The following is a 24,494-nucleotide window of genomic DNA, read 5'->3' on the forward strand; positions in this document are numbered from 1 at the left end:
TGTCCTGGGTGGGGCCTAAAAGCTTTCACATCTATCCTACAGTTTAGTAGCGTCTTTAATTTAAAAATGTTTTTAATTTGGGTTGATTTTTTAATTACTATTAGCCAGTGTTTGGTTTTTATGGCTCGATAGATATGATTTCTAGCTCAGGGACGGCCTCAGTAAGAGCTGTTTTTAGGTCAGATTGATCAAAAGCTGTGGGTGGTATTTTCTTAATATAATATTATGGGGTTTTAGTTGTTTTGGGGTGTATGTAAAGAATAACATTTTATTTTGCATGAGAATATTTTTAGTGTGAAAGGGATCTAGCGTGTATAGTTTAATGTGCATTACAATTTTATACCCGTTACTCGTAGAGTAAAAGGGTATATTTTATTCGTGCAAAAGTATGTAACAGGTAGAAGGAAGCGTTTCCGACCCTATAAAGTATATATATTATTGTTCAGGATCATTAGCCGAGTCGATTTAGCCATGTCCATCTGTCCGTCTGTCTGTCCGTCCGTATGAACGCTGAGATCTCGGAAACTATAAAAGCTAGAAGATTGTCATTTTGCATGTAGATTTTAGGAGTTCCTACGCAGCGCAAGTTTGTTTCAAAATGGTGCCACGCCCCCTCTGACGCCCACAAGCCACAAGCTGTGGCCACAGTTTTGATGCTATTATGAAAATTTTAATTGATATTTATTTGTTTCGTCAATACCTATCGATTGGCCTAATAAAAGTTTGCCACGTCCACTCTAACGCCCAAAAACCCATTAAACGCTTAAGCATGGCTAGCGCCTACATTTCCGCCTTTCATGGCCCGTGGTACCAATGTCTTGGGGTAGATGGCGCAAAAACAATTTTGCAAATTATTAACGTAATTCATTTTCAATCGCTCTGCCCCTTTACCCGTATATAAAGAAAATAATTCAGCCTTTTTTAAGGCTTATTCTTATATTTCTATACATTTACGTATTTATCTTAGTAATAGTACTATAAGTCTAAGTCTTTTTTAAGACTTACACTTATAATTCTATTATTTATATAATTTATATTAACTATATTATATTATAAAATTTATATTATATAAATATAAGAATTTAGCTTTTTTAAAGCCTTATTCTTATATTTCTCAGCGTATATAATCGTAGTAGTCATATAAATTTAAGATTTTCAAAAATGCCTCGTTTGAATAGACCCACTGCATCGCAGCGGGCTAGGAACCAATTGTTGAAAAAAAAGGGCCAATAGGGAAAATCCAGAGTATGAAGAGATGGAGAGGGTAGAAAATTCTGAATCTCAGCGTAGGAGAAGGGAAAATGCAGTAGCCAGGAATTCAGAGCAGGGTGTAAATACAGCGTCTCGTAGGTCAAGACGCTTGAATCCGCACACTCGTGCGGGTGAGCAGATAGCAAATACTGCAAGACGTAGGGAAATTCGCTCGAACCCCGTTCTTCGGGCGGGTGAGCAAGAAGCAGATACTGCAAGACGTAGGGAAATTCGCTTGGATCCCGTTCTTCGTGCCGGAGAGCAAGCAGCCGACACTCGGCGTCGCTTTATTGGGCGAAGAAACACCGATGAAAGAGCTACAGAGCAGGTTGTTAATACCGCTGACCATCGGTTAAGGCGCTTGGATCCCGCTTTCCGTGCGAGTCAACAGGCAGCAGATACTCGGCGTCGCGCTATAAGGCGACAAGTTAGAGAAGTCCGAGCTACCGAGCAAGTTAGTAATACGGCATACCATCGGTTAAGGCGCTTGGATCCCGTTCTGCGTGCGAGTCAGCAAGCAGTCCGAACTACAGAGCAGGTCCGAAATACTGCTGACCGTTCGGAAAGGCGCTTGGATCCTGATTTCCGTGCGGGTGAACAAGCAGCCGATGCTCGGCGGCGTTCTCTGAGGCGATTGGATGCTACGTATCGTGCGGGTGAGCAAGAACCAAATACCCTGCAACGAGCGCAGGCAAGATCAACTCAGGATCGCTTATTGCAAAGAGCGCAGGATAGGTTTAGGAGAGCTACGGCTAGGAGTTTTAGGGAACGTATGGCCGTCGAGCAGGCGAGAAATACACTGGCTCGACGAAGTGCTCGTATAGCTGCTCGACAAGCAACTATCGATGCCATTCGAAATATTAGTCAGAGAGTTAGTCAGTATAGAAGCCTCAGTGGCAATAGGGATGCAGAAAACCTTCGGAACGCGAACCGAAGTCTGGAGATTCGACTTGATTTATCCCAGTGAATAGGACTCCTAGAAATATACCTTTTGAATTGGATGCTCACATAGCCAAATTCAATAGGTTAGTAAAACTTGGCCATGATCAGATTTGCTTCTGCTGCAAAGGATTGTGGTTCCCCAAGCAAATACGTAAGCTTTCTAGAGCCTATTTGGAAGAAAATCGCGAGTTTAAGGAAGAGATTTACCAGAATGCAAGCCAGCTTGCTTTCACTGGGGAATCCTTTTAGTTCTGTGGCACATGCCACGGCAATATAAAAGCCGGGAGAAAGCCCAAAGGTGCCATTTCCAACGGCCTGGCCTCCCCATAAATTCCTCCTTCCTTGTGGGGGCTTACTCCCTTGGAGGAGCGACTGATTTCACCTCGCCTTCCATTTATGATAATTAAGTCGATAGGTCATGAGCGTCAGAGTGCAATAAAAGGAGCTGTTGTAAATGTCCCCATTCCGGTTAGCAACATCGTGACATCCCTTCCACGAGCTTTCCACGAGGCAGAGGTTGTACAGCTCCACCTCAAGCGAAGAATGGAGTACGGACATGATTTTACGGCAGAGACCATTAGGCCTTCCAAAATTGCTGACACCATCAGGTACTTAGTTAGTATAGAGCTTTACAGAAAGCACAATGTGTCAGTGAACGAGCAGTGGATCTCTGATTTCCTATGTAGAGGGACAACTAGCCATCCAGCAGGAGGATGTAAACTTGGAGGCGGGAAATTCCGAAGAGAGTGAAGATGCCGAAGAGATAAATCCTGGAGGACAGGAAACTCAGCTTGAGAATAACCAGGCACACAATGTAGGAATTCCGAGAATCACAATGGCTCCAGGTGAGGGCCAAAAGCCTCTCGACGTGATTCTCGATGTCGACTCCGAAGAATTGGCGTTCCCAAGCATTTATGCTGGCGTCAAGAGACCATCTTCGGAAAGTTATGCAACCATAGTTAGATCAGAGCTTAGGAACGTAGATAGAAGAGGTTGTAGAACTGACAAGTTGTTCTTCAATTATGAGAAGTTGGAATTGTTAAAAATTGGAAACAATATTTCAACTTGCCTACGTAAGCGGAGCGCTTCTAGCGCGATAACTGCCGCCAACGTACTCGATGAAGCTTTCATGGGAAACTTTCCCATGATGACGGATATCGAATTCTTAAGGACATTAGCACGTCTCCTGCTCACTGGGAAGATGAGAAGAAGAAAGTCATGGCTATGATTCGCCAATTTGGTTTGACAACTTTCTTTATAACTCTGACGGCCGCAGAAACTATGTGGCCAGAGCTGCTAGTACTGCTCAAGCGAAATGAAGATAGGATTGACATTAGTGAGGAGGAAGCTTTGAACTTACAGTTTAGAGAAAAGGCGCGGCTGATCAGAACTGACCCAGTGTTGAGTTTCAACAGAGGGGTTCCCCTCACATTCACGGCATGTTTTGGCTGAAAGACGCCCCGGAAGTGGATTTCAACAGTGAAGAATCTATTGCTAGTGTAGTAGCCTTCATTGATCAGTTTGTAACTGTGGATGTTACAAACACAGATTTGGCTCGGTCATAGAGTAAGAAACTATATAGAGGTTTCATTTGCTCTGCCCGCGCTCTCGAGTGACTTTGCCAGTGATGCCACGTAGGGGAAAAACGGAAAAAAAGAGAGTTTTTCATTTGTTCGAATCGAGCTTCATTCCATGCCCATGGTGAATTCTTAGTGCTGCACTGGTCGCTCTTATTGCTAAGGATTGGTGCGAAAACTCCCCATACTATTGCTTGTGCTTCGCACATGTTAGAAGTGGTGAGAAGCCGAAGTTAGAAGAAGTTAGCTTCGAACATGGCTCTCAGCAGAGCTTTGGCAGAGGCCCGGGCAGAGCAAATGAAACCTCTATATAGTTTCTTACTCTATGGCTCGGTACATTGAATACCAAAAGCATAAGCACGGGCATTCGTGCCTTAAAAAGGTGCGCGAATCCGTTTGTCGATTCGGTATTCCATACCCCCCAATGCCCCGCACGGAAATATTGAAGCCACTTCCCGAAGAAACTCCCAATTTGTCTCTTCATCACGAAAACTATCAGAAAATTCGCAGTCTTTTACTTCGGGATCAATCCGAGGATTTGATTAGCCATCTTAGCATATTCGAAAATTTTCTTTCTCACGATGAGGTGAGCCTCAGTTACGAGGACTATATATATGCTATTAGGTCTACTTTGAAAAAAACACAGATTTTTTTTGAAGAGAACATTTGCAGAAATTCAAGTTAACGCCTATAATAAACGCATTCTTTCAATGCAAAGGGCAAATATGGATATCCAGTTAATTTTTGACCCTTTTGCGTGCTGTAGCTATATAATTAATTACATTAACAAGTCCCAAAGGGGTATTTCGAAGTTAATGCGCAAATCAGCTAATGACATTCGAAGAGGCAACTCAAGCATTCGTCAAAAGCTACAGTATCTCGGTCACAAGTTTATTTCGGGCACTGAACAACGAGTTCGTATGCTTAGACCTACAAGTGTCCTGCAAAATATGCCTCAGGATTCCACTGACATCTTTCAGAAAGGTTTGCTGGACAGATACGAACTAAGACCAGATTCCCATGACGGCCTGTGTTTAGCCGATTTTGCTGCAAATTACGAGTATTCTTAAACCCGTGGTAGAGCACACCAAGGGGAAAATAGTAACAATGAGGCTCAAGAAGAAAATGAGGTCTTAGGAACAGTTTTTTTCGCACTTCGCGATGGTAGTGGATTTATTAGGGAAAGAAACCAGCCGAGTATCATTAGGTATAGCCCCTTTAATATTAATTCTGATAGGCCCAACTATTTTAGAACATTAGGTATGCTATATTCTCCATGGAGAGATGAACAGGTAGAATTGTTTCAGAAAAATTGTGAGGATTTTTATCATAAGCACGAGGAGGCTATTAAAGCCAACTTTGATAGGTACAATGCCATAGACAGCTTAGAAGACGCGCTCAGAAGGGCCATGGAGGCTGAGGAAAGTAGCGAGCAAAATGTAGATGAGGAGGCCGCAGTTAATGAGGAGTTTAGGGCCTTAGCTTTTCCAGAAATATCTTCTCAAATCAATGTTTTAAACTTAGACGACGGTGTTCAGGAAGTAGATCCGGATAGCAATCTCCGCATAATAAAGTTCCCCTCGGATCCCCTGAAAATTTAGCCACCTTAGTTAGGTCTCTTAATTTAGAGCAAAAAACTTTCCTTACGCATGTCTTGCACAATGCAAGGAGAAATGCTAGTTTCCATGAGTTCGTAGGAGGCGGAGCAGGTGTCGGCAAGAGTAGACTTATATCCACCTTATTCCAGTCTTTTTCAAAGGAGTATAATGGTAGAGTAGGATGCGACCCAACTTCTGTTAAAATACTGCTGTGTGCTCCCACAGGCAAAGCTGCTTTTGGAATCGGAGGCTCCACTCTCCATTCCATGTTCTCTCTCCCTGTAAATCAGGCTGGGTCTGCATTTAGGAGTTTAAGCCCTGATCTGTTAAATACCCTGCGTTCAAGATTTATTGATCTTAAAGTTCTTATAATAGACGAAATTTCTATGGCCGGCGCAACCATGTTTTCCCATCTGGACTCTCGCCTTAAGCAAATTTTCTCTAACGTTGATACTCCCTTCGGAGGCATTTCGGTCATCGTGTTCGGCGATCTTAGGCAATTGCGGCCAGTTTGTGATCGTTGGATTTTCCAGCCGCCGTCGCATGATCCATACAGCGCTATATTTGGATCCCACCTCTGGAGTCCTTTTAGGTTTTTCGAGCTCACAGAGATAATGCGACAGCGAGATGACCAGCCGTTTGCAATAGCACTCAACAACATGGCCTCCGGCCAAATGTCGTCTGAAGATATTGTCCTACTTAGAGGCCGCACTTCCGTAGAAAGTCAGATTCCAAATGACTCCATTCACCTTTTTTCAAGCAATCAGGACACAGACCGATACAATAGGGAGAAGATCAACTCGATTCCCACTGATCAGTTCATTTCGGAAGCCATTGACTCTGTAAAATCTGCACATATTAGCTCAGAGCAGGGGAACAGATGTCTGGAACAAGCTAGGGCATTAAAAACATCTGAGAAACAAGGTTTGTGTAACTCACTCATTTTAAAAACCACTGCTAAATACATGATGACGGTCAATGTAGACACATCAGATGGTCTCGTAAACGGAGCCACTGGTGTCCTTAGGGAGATAGGTTTCAACACGTACAACTCTCCAAACATTCTTTGGATACAATTTTTAGATAGTATAGGAGTAGCTGCACGATCAAAGTGCAGTCATCGCCAAGAGGCTTCATGGACCCCAGTAGTTAAGATCATAAAAAGCTTTCAGATTAATTCTAACCAGGCCACAACCATTGATCGAAAGCAGTTTCCAGTGGTACCTGCAGAAGCAATAACTATTCACAAAAGTTAAGGCGCTACGTACAGCAAAGTGGTGGTTCACACTAGTCCTAGCATGCAGAGAGCTGCGCTGTACGTAGCCTGTAGCAGAGCCACAAGTGCAGCAGGTCTCTATATTATTGGACCTTTCGTCCCCCCAAGATCCGCCCAGGGATCGCCTTCCTAGGAAGAGCTCCGAGAACTGCGTTCCGCTAAGTTAGTGAGTACCCATTTCGATTGTTTACTCAATAGTCCGAAACTTCATGTCTTTTTCCATAATACGGAAAGCTTGCACTGCCACATTAGCGATGTGTGTTCCGATCAGCTAATGCTTATGTCTTCCATTCTGTGCTTCGTTGAGGCTTCCACATAATTAAATGAAGCATACGACATTCCTAGCTTCGCCACAGCAGTGCGACTAGATTGCCAGTCAGTAGCTAACGGAGCTCGACCAAAAAGAGGCATTCTCGTATTCGTTAGAAACGAACTCTTTGAGAATGTCAGTCTTTGTTCAAGTGGTCGCTTTCTGGCTAATTCCTCAAATTTAGCCTCTCCAGTGTTCGAGTTTGCCATCTTTAGGTGACCTATCCGACCTATCCGTTGTTAAAGTTTGAAACAGAGTTTAAGGAGTTATTTCAGCGGCACACATTTTTAAATAGTAATAGTTTAGTGTTAGGAGATTTGTATTTATGCCTTCACTCCATCTCTGGCTGCTGTAGGAGAGTTTTCGATTTTCTAGCAGATGTAAAAGGGTTTAGTTCGTTGCTAGATTTGGACTCGTCGACAACCAATTGCAATACGCATATTGATTGGGCGTTTTCAAATATTTTCGATAGTAGGGCCACTGCGCGCACATTTGAGACCACATATAGCTACCACAGTGGTATATTAGTTAGTGTTAGGGAGGCTGAATAGGTAGGGAAAATTGTATATATTATATTTATAGTATGAATATATTTAAATTAAACAAAAGACCCAAAAAAATTAAATAGTTGCATGCACAATTTTTTTATAGTATAGTAAAAACAAAAAAAAATAAATAGTTGCATGCTAAATTTTTTTTAAAGTAACTAAATTAAATTTTATAGTAAATTAAATAAAACAAAAAACCCCAAAAAAAAAATTAAATGCAAAATTTTTGTATAGTATGTATATACTTAAAAAACTAATTTTTTTTTTTATTAAAAAAAAACGCAAAAACCCAAAAAAAAAAACTAATTAGTAAGGTCAAAAAGGTATTAGTAGTAAGTACATAAGTATGCCTTCCGTATCTTACGGATAAACAAAATTTTGGGGAACATGGAGATTCCAAACTTGAATAATGTTTGGCAACTCAAGTCGACTCGTAGGTCCCCAAATTTTATTTTGGTTTGAAAGACCCCGTTGCAAATCAACGGCCTCCACGTGGTGTTCCCTGGGTACCGATTTTAACATAAAAATCGGGAGCTTATTCGAGCGGCGAAAAACATTCAAGAAGGCATATTTATATTAAGTTGTTTAGCTGAGTAACGGGTATCTAATAGTCGAGGCACTCGATTATAGCGTTCTCTCTTGTTATTTACTAAATTAAGAGTATATTTGTTAGAAAGAATACCTTTAATTTTCTTAGGACTTTCGTTGTACAGGACGATGACTGGGAGGTTTTTCAGATTATTTTGAAAATCGATGTCTTCTTCAGTTGTGGATGGCTCAAGGATGATTCCAAAGTAGGAAAGTGTTGATTGTTGTTGTTCTCTTCTATCGCAAATGGATTGATGTTTGAATTGGCTTTTGCGATGCTCAGCTGTTGCTGAAGATCTTTGATGACTTCCTTTTGGCTTTAAAGTTCTTCCAGTAGTATAGCAAGCTGATCCCTTGATATAAGTTAGGTTAGGTTAGGTTAGGACGGCTGCCAGACTATAGCCTGGCACACTTAGACCTCTATGGGTCCATTTTGATACCGTATGATCTCTATATTTTTGGGTCCCCTATCCGTTAAGAGTCAGCCTGTAGGTTGGTCGATCAGCAAGTCCCCCATCCGGAGGATTTAATAAAAGAGCTTAGACTCTTCAGGTTAATCTGCGATATTTCGGTCAGGTCATTTATGAAAGGATATCCTAAGTGTTTCAGTCTAAGCCTGCATAGGGCTGGGCATGAACAGAGTAGGTGTTCCACCGTTCCCTCTTCTTCGTCATCCCTGCAGCTTCTACAAAAATCATTTTTTGGGGCTTTTAGCCTGCCGGCGTGTGCGCCAACGAGCCAGTGGCCTGTGAGTACTCGAATTAGCATGCCGCTCTCAGTGCGGCTGAAATTGAGTAGTTCTGATGTTTTCTTATTGCTTATTGCAGGCCATGTCTGGTGAGAGATTCGGCATTGCGGTGTGTTTTGCCAATGAGTGTTGGCTAATTTGCTGAAATGGTTTTTAATAATTAGCTTGCAAGTAGCCTTGCCTGGCTAGCTCGTCTGCTATACAGTTGCCTACGATATCCCGGTGACCCGGAACCCATATAAGGCTGACAGTAAACTGACTAGCCATCTCGTGGAGAGATTTGCGACAGTCTGCTATTGTTCGGGAGTTTGTATTCGTCGAGTAGATTTATTTAATAGCCGCTTGGCTATCACTATATATGTTTATGTGTCTGTTCTGGGTGTTTAAGTCCCTTAAAAAGACAAGTGCTTCCATTATAGCATACACTTCCGCTTGGAAGACACTGCAGTGGTCGGGAAGTCTGAATGACTGCCTGATCTCTAATTGCTCGGAGTATATGCCTCCACCTACGTGTCCGTCTAGTTTGGAGCCGTCTGTATATAAACAGATTGCGTCTATTGAGCCCGGTCGGCCCCGATCCCATACTTCCCTGCCTGGGATCAGAGCTTCGAAGGGCGTGTGACTATATTCACGGGTTTTACATAGATCCGTTTTTGGCGGGATCAATTTGTCATGCTGAAGAATCTTAGCGTGCCATACAGTTGGGCTTTCCATTGCCCCGTATCCCTTAGTCGAATCGCTGCCGATTTCGCCCTTTCCATGCCTGCTAAGTCCAGGCTCTGGAGGTTCAAGATCGCATTCAGCGATTCGTTTGGGGTAGTTCGAAGGGCTCCACTAATACAAAAAGCCGCCATGCGCTGCACTTTGTTAAGGGGAGTTAAGATACATTGTTTGTGTAAAGCGGTACACCACAGAGCCACTCCATATAGTAGGATTGGCTTGACTACCGCTGTGTATATCCAATTGACGATTTTAGGGGACATACCCCATCTTAGCCCGATTCCTTTTTTACAAGAGTAAAGTGCAATGGTCGCTTTCTTGGTTCTCTCTTGGTTGTTTAAGCCCCATTTAAGACGCTTATCTAATACTAACCCCAAGTATCTTGCGTGCCCGCTAAAAGAGAGATTACAGTTGTTTAAAGTGGGTGGGTTAAGTTTTGGGATTTTGTTCTTTGTCCGTTCTTTGTAGTCCATTCCGATAGTGTTTTTAGTTTTGCGGTCATAAGATCGCATAACGTTTGTGGATACTTACCATTAAAGATGATAGCGACATCGTCTGCGTATGCCACTATTTTACAGCCTCCTCCTTCAAGAATCCGCAGTAGTTTATTTACCGCGATATTCCATAAGAGGGGTGATAGTACACCTCCTTGCGGAGTGCCTCTATTCACTAATCTAGTCTGGGTCGAGGTCCCTAGTGTGGCCGTGACCAGTCTGCTTATCAGCAATTTGTGGATCAGCCCCACCAGCGGTGGCTCAACCCCTAGTTCAGTGAGGGATTCTGTTATTGCCGTGGGAAGCACGTTGTTGAAAGCTCCTTCTATGTCAAGGAAGGCGATCAAGGTGTATTCTTGTACTATACTGAGTGATTTCTCGATGTTGCTTACTACCAAGTGTAGCGCCGATTCGGTCGACTTACCTTTGGTGTATGCGTGTTGCGCCTCTGATATCTGCGTCGGGTCAATGATGTCTCTAATGTGTAGACCTATCAGTCTTTCTAGGATTTTTAGCAGGAATGATGTCAGACTTATCGGTCTGAAATCCTTCGCTGTAGTATGGGTGGCCTTCCCTGCCTTAGGGATGAAAACGACTTTCGTTTCCCGCCATGCTGTAGGTGGAGAACTACCTACTGCAAAAATGGTCTGGGAAGTTTTTCTCAGCCAGTTTGTAGCTAGCTCTCCTGCTTGCTGAATATGTGCCGGTGTTATATTGTCCGGTCCCGGCGATTTGTATGGTTTAAAACTATGAATGGACCAGTTTATATTACGGTAGTGATAGTAGGAGATTTAATTTTATTCCTTCTCCAGTGTGTCTTCCTGGGGGATGTCCTGTTTGCAGGCTCCCTGGGAAGTGAGCGTCTAGGAGTAGGTTTAGGGATTCTTCACTAGAGTCCGACCATGATCCGTCAGCCTTTTGGAGATAGCCCAAGGATACGGCTATCTTAGAAAGTATTTTTCTGACCCTTGCGGCATCAGTTGTCTTTTCAATATCCGAGCAGAAGTTCTGCCACGCAGTTCTCTTCTCTTTTCTGATGGCCTTTTTGTATGTGGCTAGTTCCTTTTTGTAGCTTTGCCAGTTTATGTCCTCATTTGTAGCTTTCGCTGTGTTGAACAGGTTTCTGCATTTGGCTCTGAGGATTTTTTCTTTCCTCTTGGTTTCCCTAACGGGCATGCAGTTGTAAATGCCGCGTTCTGTGAATTTGTTTACTATATTTTCTAGCTCCTGAGTGCAAAGAGTGCTTTCTGGTGGCTCCCTTAGGAGGAAGCTCGATATAATTTCTTTGTATTTATTCCAGTTTGCCCGCCTGGGGTTGGCAAAACTGACCGGTGCAGCTGACACTAGGGACAAAGTTGTCTCTATAAACCTATGATCTGAAAATGAGTGCTCGTCGGAGACAGCCCAGTTTGTGACTGTGTTTATGAGTGAATCTGATGCCAGGGTTAGATCTATGATCGTTTGGCACGTTTTTGTTATAAAAGTAGGGGTATTGCCCCTGTTACAAAGAAATAAGTTCGAATTTAGAATGAAATCAAATAAAGACTCACCTCTGTCGTTGTTGATAGGGCAGCCCCACTGAGTATGGTGGGCATTTGCATCGCATCCTATCACCAAACCTTTCTTAAGCTCTTCACATTCCTGTACCAGTCCTCTGACTAGCGCATCCTAATAGAGCCGCTTTGCAGCTCCAGGCTTATTGCTGTGTTGTCTCCGTTGCTGTAATTGCGAAGCAGAAATGTACTAAAATGCCGTTTGGCTATAATGCAGGTTCGAATTTTACCTTGTTTGGGGTCAAGCTTAAGCTTGTAATCTTTTGTTCCTAGTCCAGCAACCCTGCCTCCTGCTACCCAGGGTTCCTGAACTAAGACCACGTCGGCTTCGCCTTTGGCCAGGCGAAGCAAAAGAGCAGCGGACGCTGCTTTACTGTGATGTAGGTTGATCTGCAGGAGTCTTAGCGACATCCCCAGCTGCAACCTCCACCACAGTAACGTCGGCCTCCGAATCGCTCAGGTCCACTTCATCGATTGCTGGTCCCAGCGCTCGCATCTCTCTTCTCAGCGACGAGTCGGTTGAGTAGCCGTCCTCCGGTTGTTTAAAGTGGGTGGGTTAAGTTTTGGGATTTTGTTCTTTGTCCGTTCTTTGTAGTCCATTCCGATAGTGTTTTTAGTTTTGCGGTCATAAGATCGCATAACGTTTGTGGATACTTACCATTAAAGATGATAGCGACATCGTCTGCGTATGCCACTATTTTACAGCCTCCTCCTTCAAGAATCCGCAGTAGTTTATTTACCGCGATATTCCATAAGAGGGGTGATAGTACACCTCCTTGCGGAGTGCCTCTATTCACTAATCTAGTCTGGGTCGAGGTCCCTAGTGTGGCCGTGACCAGTCTGCTTATCAGCAATTTGTGGATCAGCCCCACCAGCGGTGGCTCAACCCCTAGTTCAGTGAGGGATTCTGTTATTGCCGTGGGAAGCACGTTGTTGAAAGCTCCTTCTATGTCAAGGAAGGCGATCAAGGTGTATTCTTGTACTATACTGAGTGATTTCTCGATGTTGCTTACTACCAAGTGTAGCGCCGATTCGGTCGACTTACCTTTGGTGTATGCGTGTTGCGCCTCTGATATCTGCGTCGGGTCAATGATGTCTCTAATGTGTAGACCTATCAGTCTTTCTAGGATTTTTAGCAGGAATGATGTCAGACTTATCGGTCTGAAATCCTTCGCTGTAGTATGGGTGGCCTTCCCTGCCTTAGGGATGAAAACGACTTTCGTTTCCCGCCATGCTGTAGGTGGAGAACTACCTACTGCAAAAATGGTCTGGAAGATTTTTCTCAGCCAGTTTGTAGCTAGCTCTCCTGCTTGCTGAATATGTGCCGGTGTTATATTGTCCGGTCCCGGCGATTTGTATGGTTTAAAACTATGAATGGATCAGTTTATATTACGGTAGTGATAGTAGGAGATTTAATTTTATTCCTTCTCCAGTGTGTCTTCCTGGGGGATGTCCTGTTTGCAGGCTCCCTGGGAAGTGAGCGTCTAGGAGTAGGTTTAGGGATTCTTCACTAGAGTCCGACCATGATCCGTCAGCCTTTTGGAGATAGCCCAAGGATACGGCTATCTTAGAAAGTATTTTTCTGACCCTTGCGGCATCAGTTGTCTTTTCAATATCCGAGCAGAAGTTCTGCCACGCAGTTCTCTTCTCTTTTCTGATGGCCTTTTTGTATGTGGCTAGTTCCTTTTTGTAGCTTTGCCAGTTTATGTCCTCATTTGTAGCTTTCGCTGTGTTGAACAGGTTTCTGCATTTGGCTCTGAGGATTTTTTCTTTCCTCTTGGTTTCCCTAACGGGCATGCAGTTGTAAATGCCGCGTTCTGTGAATTTGTTTACTATATTTTCTAGCTCCTGAGTGCAAAGAGTGCTTTCTGGTGGCTCCCTTAGGAGGAAGCTCGATATAATTTCTTTGTATTTATTCCAGTTTGCCCGCCTGGGGTTGGCAAAACTGACCGGTGCAGCTGACACTAGGGACAAAGTTGTCTCTATAAACCTATGATCTGAAAATGAGTGCTCGTCGGAGACAGCCCAATTTGTGACTGTGTTTATGAGTGAATCTGATGCCAGGGTTAGATCTATGATCGTTTGGCACGTTTTTGTTATAAAAGTAGGGGTATTGCCCCTGTTACAAAGAAATAAGTTCGAATTTAGAATGAAATCAAATAAAGACTCACCTCTGTCGTTGTTGATAGGGCAGCCCCACTGAGTATGGTGGGCATTTGCATCGCATCCTATCACCAAACCTTTCTTAAGCTCTTCACATTCCTGTACCAGTCCTCTGACTAGCGCATCCTAATAGAGCCGCTTTGCAGCTCCAGGCTTATTGCTGTGTTGTCTCCGTTGCTGTAATTGCGAAGCAGAAATGTACTAAAATGCCGTTTGGCTATAATGCAGGTTCGAATTTTACCTTGTTTGGGGTCAAGCTTAAGCTTGTAATCTTTTGTTCCTAGTCCAGCAACCCTGCCTCCTGCTACCCAGGGTTCCTGAACTAAGACCACGTCGGCTTCGCCTTTGGCCAGGCGAAGCAAAAGAGCAGCGGACGCTGCTTTACTGTGATGTAGGTTGATCTGCAGGAGTCTTAGCGACATCCCCAGCTGCAACCTCCACCACAGTAACGTCGGCCTCCGAATCGCTCAGGTCCACTTCATCGATTGCTGGTCCCAGCGCTCGCATCTCTCTTCTCAGCGACGAGTCGGTTGAGTAGCCGTCCTCCGGCACACCAGGGGCCTCCACTTCCTCCGCAAGCACCTGCTCAGCTGGGTTGCCGGCAGGACTTCCCGAGGAATTAGAGTCCCCTTTGTAAATCTTTATATGTATGGCACTGAAACCATAGTTGAGCGTTCCCCGAGCAGCCTCTATGGGAGCGACGGACTCCTTATTCAGCACCACGATCGCTTGGTTCACGTCACCTGCGTGCTCCTCCACCTTAACGACTTTCCAGTCTTTTGTGGGGAGATGTGGGTTGCATTCTTGCAACATATAAAGGATGTCCTCCGGTGATACGATTGCTGCTGGGAGCCAAATTCTGGCTAGTGGTCTACTGGGGACGTCACACCAATCTAGTGCGACTATGTTCGCCCCTTCGTAAACTGCTCCGAGCTGTGCTACCGCCTGTTTGTATAGGTCAGCTGATCGCTGATTATCGCAGGCCACCACTTTTACACTGCCCTGGTACCAGCCCGCGTCCATACAGCAAGGCGATAAACCGGGCTTCTCGCGTACCATACGCAGGCAAATAAGAGACAGCTTGGACTCAACCGCCTTCCATTTATTTCTGGGGATCCTGTTCTCCGGATTTCCCCTGTCTATAAGTCCAAGTAGGACCCGATCTTTGGTAATCTCGGCAAAGGAGACCGACGGTTGGATCTTCGATCTCTTCGCCGACGGCCCGGGCAGCTCTATGGAGCGTTGCCTCTTCGCCTGAGCACCTTCTTGCTGGGGCTTCTCTTGCCCATAGTTAGGAAACACCGTCCTTGCCCACTCTACCTTCTTTAGCCATTCGGGCGAAGGCGTGGCGACATTGCTTCTGGCATGCGAGCGCAGGGTTTGGGCGGCAGTCCGTCTCTCTGCGTATGTGAACTACTTAACACCAGCGGGTGACCCGATCGACTTTGCTGCGCCTACCGCTGGTTTTGGCGCAGATGCGCACATAGCGGAGGCGTTAGCGACAGTCTTTCTGTCTCCCGACATCCCTAGTTTGGGATGGGGCCCTTTCTGAGCCCTACTGGTGCTTGCAGTGGAACCATCGTTCATCTTTGCAGCGCCGGGTTTTTGTGGAGTTCCCGTCTCCGTTTTCTTATTTGTCTTTTTATTTATTGTTTCCATAATTGGTCTCACGAGCTGCGGAGAAGGGGAAAGGTCCGCCCGGGCAGAGATCCGCGGTACCCGGGTAAGACGGTAGATAGAACAGGGGGTCGCCATCTCCCTGAGCCCACCGTTTGAGACTGAGCTAGTTGTTGATCCGAGCCCCCAGCCAGGCTGACTCTTGGCACGGTCCGAATTACACCGTAGTCCGGCCCGGAGTGAGATGTTGTTTGGGAGAGGAAGTGGGTAGGTGGTGTGTGGGGGATATTGGGTTTGTGTAAAGCAACTGTTTAGATGCGGCTGAACAAATCGCATCGGCGGTACTGCCTCGTTGCAAGATACCCGCTGGGTGTCCAAGACTGCTTATTTGCTGGGGTTTCCGTCCACGATTCCGTGTTTGACTTCCACCGCCAGCTTATTCGCAGTTGGTCTCGAGTGAGGTCGTCCGCTATCCGCAACCTGTGACCCGCTCGGTCGCCCCAGCTAGGCGGCTTCAGAACCATCTCACAAGTTCCTCAGACCGAGATATACATTTGATAAGTTAAACACGAGTGACTTCAGTATTTAAAAAAATATAAATTTTAGGACACTTGGTCTGTATTTATTTGCACAAAAATTGGAACTAAATTATGTTTACAGAAATTGCCATATTTATACCCAATAACTTTGTCGCTGCCTCTGCCAACGTCGGAGCTTTGCCGTTGTCGTCGCTGCAGCGGGAAGTGGTTCAGACGCTGCAGTCAGCACTTTTTGGGAGCTACTGACCGAAGCCGGGAAGTTGCCCTTGCACTTCTACTTGCTGGTGCAATACCGGATGCGCGTGGCCAACTTTGGTTGCGAATTCGTTTTGTGTTAACTCCTCCACCTTTAAAATCGAGTGTCCACGCTCGATGCGGTCATTGATCTCGTTATCAGAAGCTATTTTGTTGATGTGCAGTATTTTGACCCTTTTAATCAAGAAGCGGCTAGCTAGTGCAGTTAGTCCGATGATTATTATGGAACTTATTATTATAATCGACTGTATGCGATGTTGTTTTTAACAGTTCCAAGGTCTTGGTATTGTTGATGTTCAGTTCTTTTACCAATTCTAATGACAGCTTTTCTTCTATCTTTTTAATGGTCATCTCAGTTTGGAGAATTGATGGCATCGGGTGATACTGTACCGTGTCTTTGTTGGTGAAGGTCTGTCCATCAATATTAATTGTGGAATTTCTGAAGTTAATAACAAAGGTTCCGTTGAGAATTGTGGATGTCCCATTTATTTGTACGTTGCCGGAGAATTTGTTGAGTAGAATGACTCCAGGTGCGAGTTCGTCAATAACTGGAATGTGTTGGTTGTTGATTCGAGTGCAGGTGGCAGAGCGACTTTTTAATAAATTTGTTAGGCAAGAGGAATTACTTATGTCTATCATATTTCTATGTTTACAAATGGTTATCTCATTATAATTATTACATTTGGAAATTTTTGCAAAAAGTTTTCCTTTACATTTGATTACATTTTCGCTTTGAATTTTATTAACATATTGACCAATTTTTATTGGTTTGATTAAAAGTTCTTCACAATAGTTGGTGTCGGTTATAGGAATTTTAATGATATAAATAAGTGTTGGCCCATTGCTTGCTACGCTTACTTCTGCTATTTTCATGGCTTCTTCAAAATTAGTGTATGGCAACTGGTCTTGATCAAGTGTTCTTATAACTTCATTTACCTCTTCATCTCCTAATATCTGGGTGTTACTAATATCTGCTTTTGCCCATTGTATTGCGTGGTTTAAGTTGACAATTTCTTCTTTAAGCATTTTAATTTGAAACATTAATATTGTGCTAGTGTTTCTTTGAGGATCTCCTCCGTATTTTAAGCTGTTTATAAGATTTGCATTGGCCTGGGTGATATTATTTATTTTTTCTACGATAAGTCTGTTTAGAATAACTTGATTGTTGTTGTTAGTTAATGCTGAATTTATTTTTTCTTGAACTATTTCGAAATCTCTACTGTCGGGAGATCCAGCTAACCATTTCCAGGCGCTGCCTAATAAATCTATATGTCTTTTCCTTCTACTCTTAATCTTGAGGTTATTAATTAAATTTTTTGAAATTCCAATTTCTTCGGTTATAAATGGCAATATTGGGTCGTATGTTTTTAATTTATAGTTAGCAGTGTAATTAATTTTTTCAAGTGTTTCTTCGTATATTTCTAAGTCAATAATATGAATTAATCTGAAGGTTCCCGTTTGCCAGTCCGGTAATTAGAGTCACGATTTGGATTTCGTGTAGTCAGTTATTTGTACGTCAGCAGCGCACGCAGTGAAAAGGGTTCTGTAAATGTGATTTAATTTCGAATAAGTTGTTTATAAATAATTCTTCCAGTTTCTGTTAGTACTGTGGTGTTTCTGTCTTCTTTTACGGTTTCTTTTTTATATCTGGCGGATTGTTTTGTACCTAATCTTTTATTATTTTGAACAAATATCTCATCTCCTGGGGAATATTTTTTTATTTAATCTCTACTTTTGTTATGGTATGTTAGGTCTTTTTCCTGAGTGGTTGTAATTCTCTCTGTAATTTTTTGTCTCTCTGTTTGTTGTAGTTTAGGATTAAGTGCTACCTTTCTTCCAAAAAATAAGTCAACTGGTTTTCTGTTAGTGGTTGAGTGTATTGAATAATTATATTTGACAACTGATCTGTCTATAAGATCTTTTAACGAAGCGTGTACTATGTCGGCCTTTTGGCACCGAATAATTTCTGACAGTGTTGAATGGAAACGTTCGATTTGGACGTTTGCTGAACTGTTATATGGAGGTGTTTTGTAGACTTCGATATTAAATTGATCTTGTAGCATCCGCATTACGGGAGCCGAACCAAGTGTTTTCTCATTATCCATTACTACTATTTCTGGGATACCAAAATTGATTAATAAATCTTTTAAAGGTTCTTTTATGTCTTGAGTTGCTCGAGATTTGACTATCCTAGCCTGTGCAAATTTTGAAAATTTATCTATTGCAGTCAAAACGACTTGTTTGCATGTGAGGTAAAAATAAACGTGAATAATTTGACCTGGGTATTGTGGTATTGGTGTTTTTTGTAACTCTGGTTTGTTGGGGTGTCTTTCATATTTATGTTCCTTACAAATTTGGCATTCTTTTACAAGTTTTATTATTTTGGCCCTCATGTGTGGAAAGTAAACTTTGTTTAACAATTGTTGTTTGTTTTCATAGCTATTTCTATGTACTCTTCTATGCTCTGTTATAATTGCATTCTCTTGATCAGTTTCGTCTTTTAAATCTTTAACTAGTCTGCTTGAGAATCTGGTTTTATATTTATTGAAAAGTGGATAGATTTCCTGAAGTTGACCTAAGGTTTTTTTCATCTGTATGAATTCCGTTAATGACGGACGGGTTGAGTCTATCTCTTAAAATTTTTGATAAGATTTCTGAATTAAAAATTGGTTCTGTAATAATGTGTCTATGGTACGTGGGAAAAACAAGTTCGAATTTATAGGAGGGTGTATTTCCTAAATATAATAGTATTTGATTTTTAAAAACATTTACTGGTTCTTCTGTCATTGGTATTAGTCTCTCAGGAGAACTAGAACTGCTGTGAATAGTGCTTGTTAGTGTGTTTACTTCCCCTCGCGTTTGAATGGGAGGTCTACTCAGAGCATCGGCAACAACGTTTGCTTTGCCAGGTTTGTGGAGCAGTTCGTGATTGTACTCCTCTAGAATTGCTTTTCATCTCTTCATCTGATCGTTACGGCTTTTAGGGTTAGTTGGGTGTGTGAGAGATTCGTGGTCTGTAAATATTTTCACTTTAGTCGGACCGTACAGAAAATTTCTAAGAGTCTGTATAGACCAAATTATAGCTAGCATTTCCTTTTTGTTAGGGGCATAACTTTCTTCTGCCTTACTTAGAGTCCTAGAAATAAACATTATAGGTTTCTTCTTGGGCCAATACGGCACCAATAGCATAATCTGAAGCATCGGTAGTTAATTGAAATTCTTTATTGTAGTCTGGATATGATAACATTACCTCCTCGGAGGCGAGAGTTTGTTTAATTTTCTAAATGCTTCCTTTGCCTCTTTGTCAAGATCAATCAGAGTTTTGCTTAAGGCATTTTTTGCGATACGGCCTCGGCCCTCTTCCCCTCTTAAAAGGGCTGTTAGGGGCTTTGCAAGCTTTGCATAATCTTTAATGAAGCGACGGTAGAACCCTGACAGTCCTAAAAAGGAACGAAGATCTTTAAGTGACTTTTGTTCGGGGAATTCGACGATTGCTCTCACCTTTTTTTGGATTTTTTTTAATACCGGTATCTGCTACTAAAAATCCTAAAAATTCAACTTCTATCTTAATTCTCATGTTTGCGTCTTTAAGAATTTTGAATACAATTTCTATGTCTTTTAGATGATTTTCTTCGTTTTTACTGAAGATAATAATGTCGTCAATGTAGACGAAACACCTAATTCCTATATGTTCTCTAAGAATGTCATCTAGCGCTCTTTGAAAAATGGAAGGGGCATTTTTTAGTCCAAACGGGAGTCTGGTAAACTCATATATGCCTTGATTTACTGAAAATGCAGTTTTTTGTATGTCTGATTGTCTGAGTAGGATTTGGTGAAATCCACTTTTAAGGTCTAAAACAGAAAAAAATTTATTGTGTCCTAGTTGTGCCAGTACATTGCTTATGTCTGGTATAGGGTATCTGTCCGGAATAGTGACCAAGTTAAGCTTCCTATAGTCAATCACCATTCTATGTTTTTTCTGTCCGGAGGCATCCATTTTTTTGGGTACAATCCATATTGGAGAATTATACGGAGACCTTGAAGGTCTAATTACGCCGTTTTCGAGTAGCTCTTGAATTTGTTTTTCGACTTCGGGCCTAAGAGCTTCTGGGTATGGGTAGTGCCTCGAGTATATTGGACTTTCGTTTGTACTTCTTATAGTGGCTTCTACTTTGGTAGTGTACGTCAGTTTTTCGTCCGGGTCGCCAAATAAGTTTGGAAATTTTAAGCAAATAATTTTTAAATTTTCTTTTTGCGTTTTTGTTGTATGGTCTATTCGAATATCTAACTTGTTGACTTCGGGCACTAACCATACAACATATAGACTGGTCATTTCATACAACGAATTTGGTCACAAAATTTTTCACTCGGGGAGCCCCAGTGCTGGAATCGGCAGGCCCCGACACTTCGTGTGCCTTCGGGTTTTTTCGCTCTCGTTCTAATTCTTATTTTGACGCTCGCGCTCGAGTTCGGTCGTTCAGTCGCAGAGACGCGCATTTTGAAGAAGGTTGGCCTGCTCTAGGGTTGTTGGATTTTGAAAAAATATCGTATTGATGATATTTGCTGTTTAAAAAATATCACTCGATGATATTAAAAAATATCGTAAAAAAATATCGATATATCGAGTATTTTTGATATTTTTTAATGTTCAGCTAAATTTCAATAAAGGTTTCCTGTTGGGTCTTTTATAGGCCTAAGAATATGTATAATCAACCATTAACTGCAAATATGTTGTATGGTTAGTGCTTCGGGAGAAGCTTTCTGTTTTATTTTAATTTTACGTTTGTTTTTAATTGAAATGTAACCTTCCTGCATATTTATTTGAGCGTTGATTTCGCGAAGTGTATCATTTCCTATAATAGCATCGAAAGATTTTAATGAGGGTAGTAAAAAGAATTTAACAAATGTATCTTTTAAGTCAAATGGGTTGGCAATTGTGTGGTGGGTGATATGGATATCTCCGGCTACGGAGCTTACGTAAAAAGATTTATTATTTTGGATTGGTTTTTTTACCAATCGCGGTTGGATATAATTTTTATTAGAGCCGGTGTCTATTAAAATTTTGATCATCTCTGCATCACCGGTTTTACAAATTTACAAATTTTCAAATTCATTCATATTATTTGCATTAGCAGTATAGGTTTGATCGAGTAGCGGCACTGAATCTGGATTTAATTTTTGATTTAGAATTCTCTCTACTATTTCTTGTATTTGGGCTTGCATATTAACTAAGTTTGCTTGGACTTGGTTTATTTCAGGGGCTTGTACCCCACTATTGGGTAGCATCGCGGGCCTGATCAGATTATTAGGATTAGCCATTGTAATAAAATATTTTTTGTATGTGTAGGGTTGTGTAGGGTTGTAAGTAAAATATAAATTCTTAAATTAATAATTTTTTAGATTTTAGATATAATTTGTTTTGTGTGATTCTTTGCTTTGTTTTTCCTTTTGTTGTGGCTTTTTTATACCCTTGCAGAGGGTATTATAATTTCAGTCAAAAGTTTGCAACGCAGTGAAGGAGACATTTCCGACCCTATAAAGTATATATATTCTTGATCAGGATCACCTCCTGAGTTGATATAGCCATGTCCGTCTGTCCGTCTGTCCGTCCGTCCGTTTCTACGCAAACTAGTCCCTCAGTTTTAAAGCTATCTGCTTGAAACTTTCCCAAAAGTTGTCTTTCTATTGCAGGTAGTATATAAGTCGGAACGAGCCGGATCGGGCGACTATATCATATAGCTGCCATATAACTGAACGATCGGAAAAGCCATAACGTTGGTGTTTTTAAAGTTAGGAAGTTGGGATTTTCTATAAGTATTATTTTTGCCCAATTAATCCGACCTACCGAATTTCATAAGGATCGGACGACTATATCCTATAGCCGCCATATAACTGATTGATCGGAAAAGCCATAACTTGGGTGTTTGTAAAGTTAGGAAGTTGGGATTTTCTATGGGTTTTATTTTTGGCCAATCAATCCGAACTACCAAATTTCATAAGGATCGGCCGACTATATCCTATAGCTGCCATATAACTGAACGATTGGAAATGCCATAACTTTGGTGTTTTTAAAGTTAGGAACTTGGGACTTTTTATGAGTATTAAGAATACATCATATGAATAATTTTGAAGAATATAATTTATAGAATATTCTGCAAGGGTATATCAACTTCGGCTCCGTCCGAAGTTAGCTTTTCTTTCTTGTTGCCTTTGTATTAGCTTTTTAGCTTTTGTTTAAAAAGATTTCTTTTAGGTATGTTTCGCTTTTGTGATTTCTTATTTGGTTTGTGGTTTGTAATTAAAAGTTAGCTTACAGTAAAAATAAAATACATCCTGAACCGGTCAGTTGGTAGTAGTCCTTTTTGCTCCTTGCTACTGGGGTACCTTCCTGACACTCCCGTCCAGTTGTCTACGGCGATCGCCTGCAGTCTGATGTAAGTGAGTCCTTTTCTTGGCGGGTCGTCCAGCAGTGTTGCCTTTCCTTTGGTGCGCCTTTTTTCCGGTGTTACCAGGGCAGCCTATGGGGTGCACTTGCAGGTGATTTTTGGAGTCGCGACTTATTTTTCGGATCGATGGAACCCGGGCAGCCTATGGGGTGCTCTTACGAGTGTTCCTTTGATTCGATACCAAGGATATTTCCGCGGACAGGACCCTTAAACGTTGGGCTCCAGTTAAACACGAGTGACTTCAGTATTTAAAAAAAATATAAATTTTAGGACACTTGGTCCGTATTTATTTGCACAAAAATTGGAACTAAATTATGTTTACATAAATTGCCATATTTATACCCAATAACTTTGTCGCTGCCTCTGCCAACGTCGGAGCTTTGCCGTTGTCGTCGCTGCAGCGGGAAGTGGTTCAGACGCTGCAGTCAGCACTTTTTGGGAGCTACTGACCGAAGCCGGAAAGTTGCCCTTGCACTTCTACTTGCTGGTGCAATACCGGATGCGCGTGGCCAACTTTGGTTGCGAATTCGTTTTGTGTTAACTTATACCTCACTTAGGTGTTTCATCTTCTTCATCGCTGGTGAATTCCTCGTTGCTATCGTCGCCCTCAGAGGACGTGTCGTGTGTGCGTTTCACGTTCGCGTTTTCAAAATCCTTTTCATCTGGGATTTCGTTGTTTTCTTCAGCTTTAAAGCTCTGAAGTTTTTGTACTTCGGGTGTTGTTTTGTCTATTGAAGTCTCTTTGCTATGCATCATTGAAGCTTTGTTGATTTTTTTTGCATTTTTGTTGTAAGGCATGTTTCTAAGTTTACAAGGACTTTTGACGATTTACATGTTTGCCGCGTATAAGCGTCGCCGGTGAGGTTTGTGTTCGAAACTGCATGAGGAGTTGACTTTTGGATTCATTCGATCGTATAAGGATCCACTGTTCTACAGAAATTTGTAAGTCTCTTAAAGGGAAGTTGGTTTTCAGTCTCTATCTGAATTCTGAGAATTTTGAAATTTTAAGAAATTCAGCTTTTCTCAATAGCGGCCTTTCCACTAGTTTTCGACGGTATTATTTCAGTTCACTTTTAATTTCACAAACACAATTCACTGATCATAACGGAGCGGGAACGCGTTCACGGTTATACTTTTTTTCGAGCAACCTTTTCAGGTATAAGGCACCCACCCCTAACTGAACGCGCAAGCAGCAAACAAGTATAAATATGTGGCTACCAATTGTTCTCGTGCATTCGTTTTTGTGTGTTGAGTGAACTAAGTGAAATAAAGCAAAATGTCTGGTCGTGGAAAAGGTGGCAAAGTGAAGGGAAAGGCAAAGTCCCGCTCCAACCGGGCTGGTCTTCAGTTCCCAGTGGGCCGTATTCACCGTCTGCTCCGCAAGGACAACTATGCCAAGCGTGTTGGTGCCGGCGCTCCGGTTTACCTGGCTGCCATGATGGAATATCTGGCCGCCGAGGTTCTTGAGTTGGCTGGCAATGCTGCTCGTGACAACAAGAAGACTAGGATTATCCCGAGTCATCTGCAGCTGGCCATACGCAACGACGAGGAATTGAACAAGCTGCTATCCGGCGTCACCATTGCCAAGGGTGGAGTATTGCCCAATACCCAGGCTGTTCTGTTGCCCAAGAAGACCGAGAAAAAGGCTTAAACGTTCCAAAAGCAGAGCCAACTACATACTTGTACATAAACATACCCAACCGTCATTTTCAGGACGACCAAGTTTTTACCAAAGAACTGTTAATATTTTAAAATAGAACATCAGGCATCAGAAAGTATTTCAAACAAAAACAAGAGAGAACGCTATAGTCGAGTGCCCCGACGATTAGATACCCGTTACTCAGCTAAACAACTTAATATAAATATGCG

General features: G+C 42.3%; 1 protein-coding gene across 1 annotated transcript; it reads left to right on the forward strand.

Annotated features, from left to right (window-relative positions):
- Positions 1-23,882: 23,882 nt before the first annotated feature.
- Positions 23,883-24,276, forward strand: LOC123037787 (histone H2A-like). The gene has a single exon (XM_044460201.1). It carries the CDS (start codon positions 23,902-23,904, stop codon positions 24,274-24,276), a length of 375 nt encoding a protein of 124 aa, XP_044316136.1. The 5' UTR covers positions 23,883-23,901.
- The last annotated feature ends 218 nt before the right edge of the window (positions 24,277-24,494 follow it).

The sequence above is a fragment of the Drosophila rhopaloa genome, unplaced genomic scaffold (genome assembly GCF_018152115.1).
Source record: "Drosophila rhopaloa isolate 14029-0021.01 unplaced genomic scaffold, ASM1815211v1 contig_2, whole genome shotgun sequence".
Lineage (NCBI taxonomy): Eukaryota > Metazoa > Arthropoda > Insecta > Diptera > Drosophilidae > Drosophila > Drosophila rhopaloa.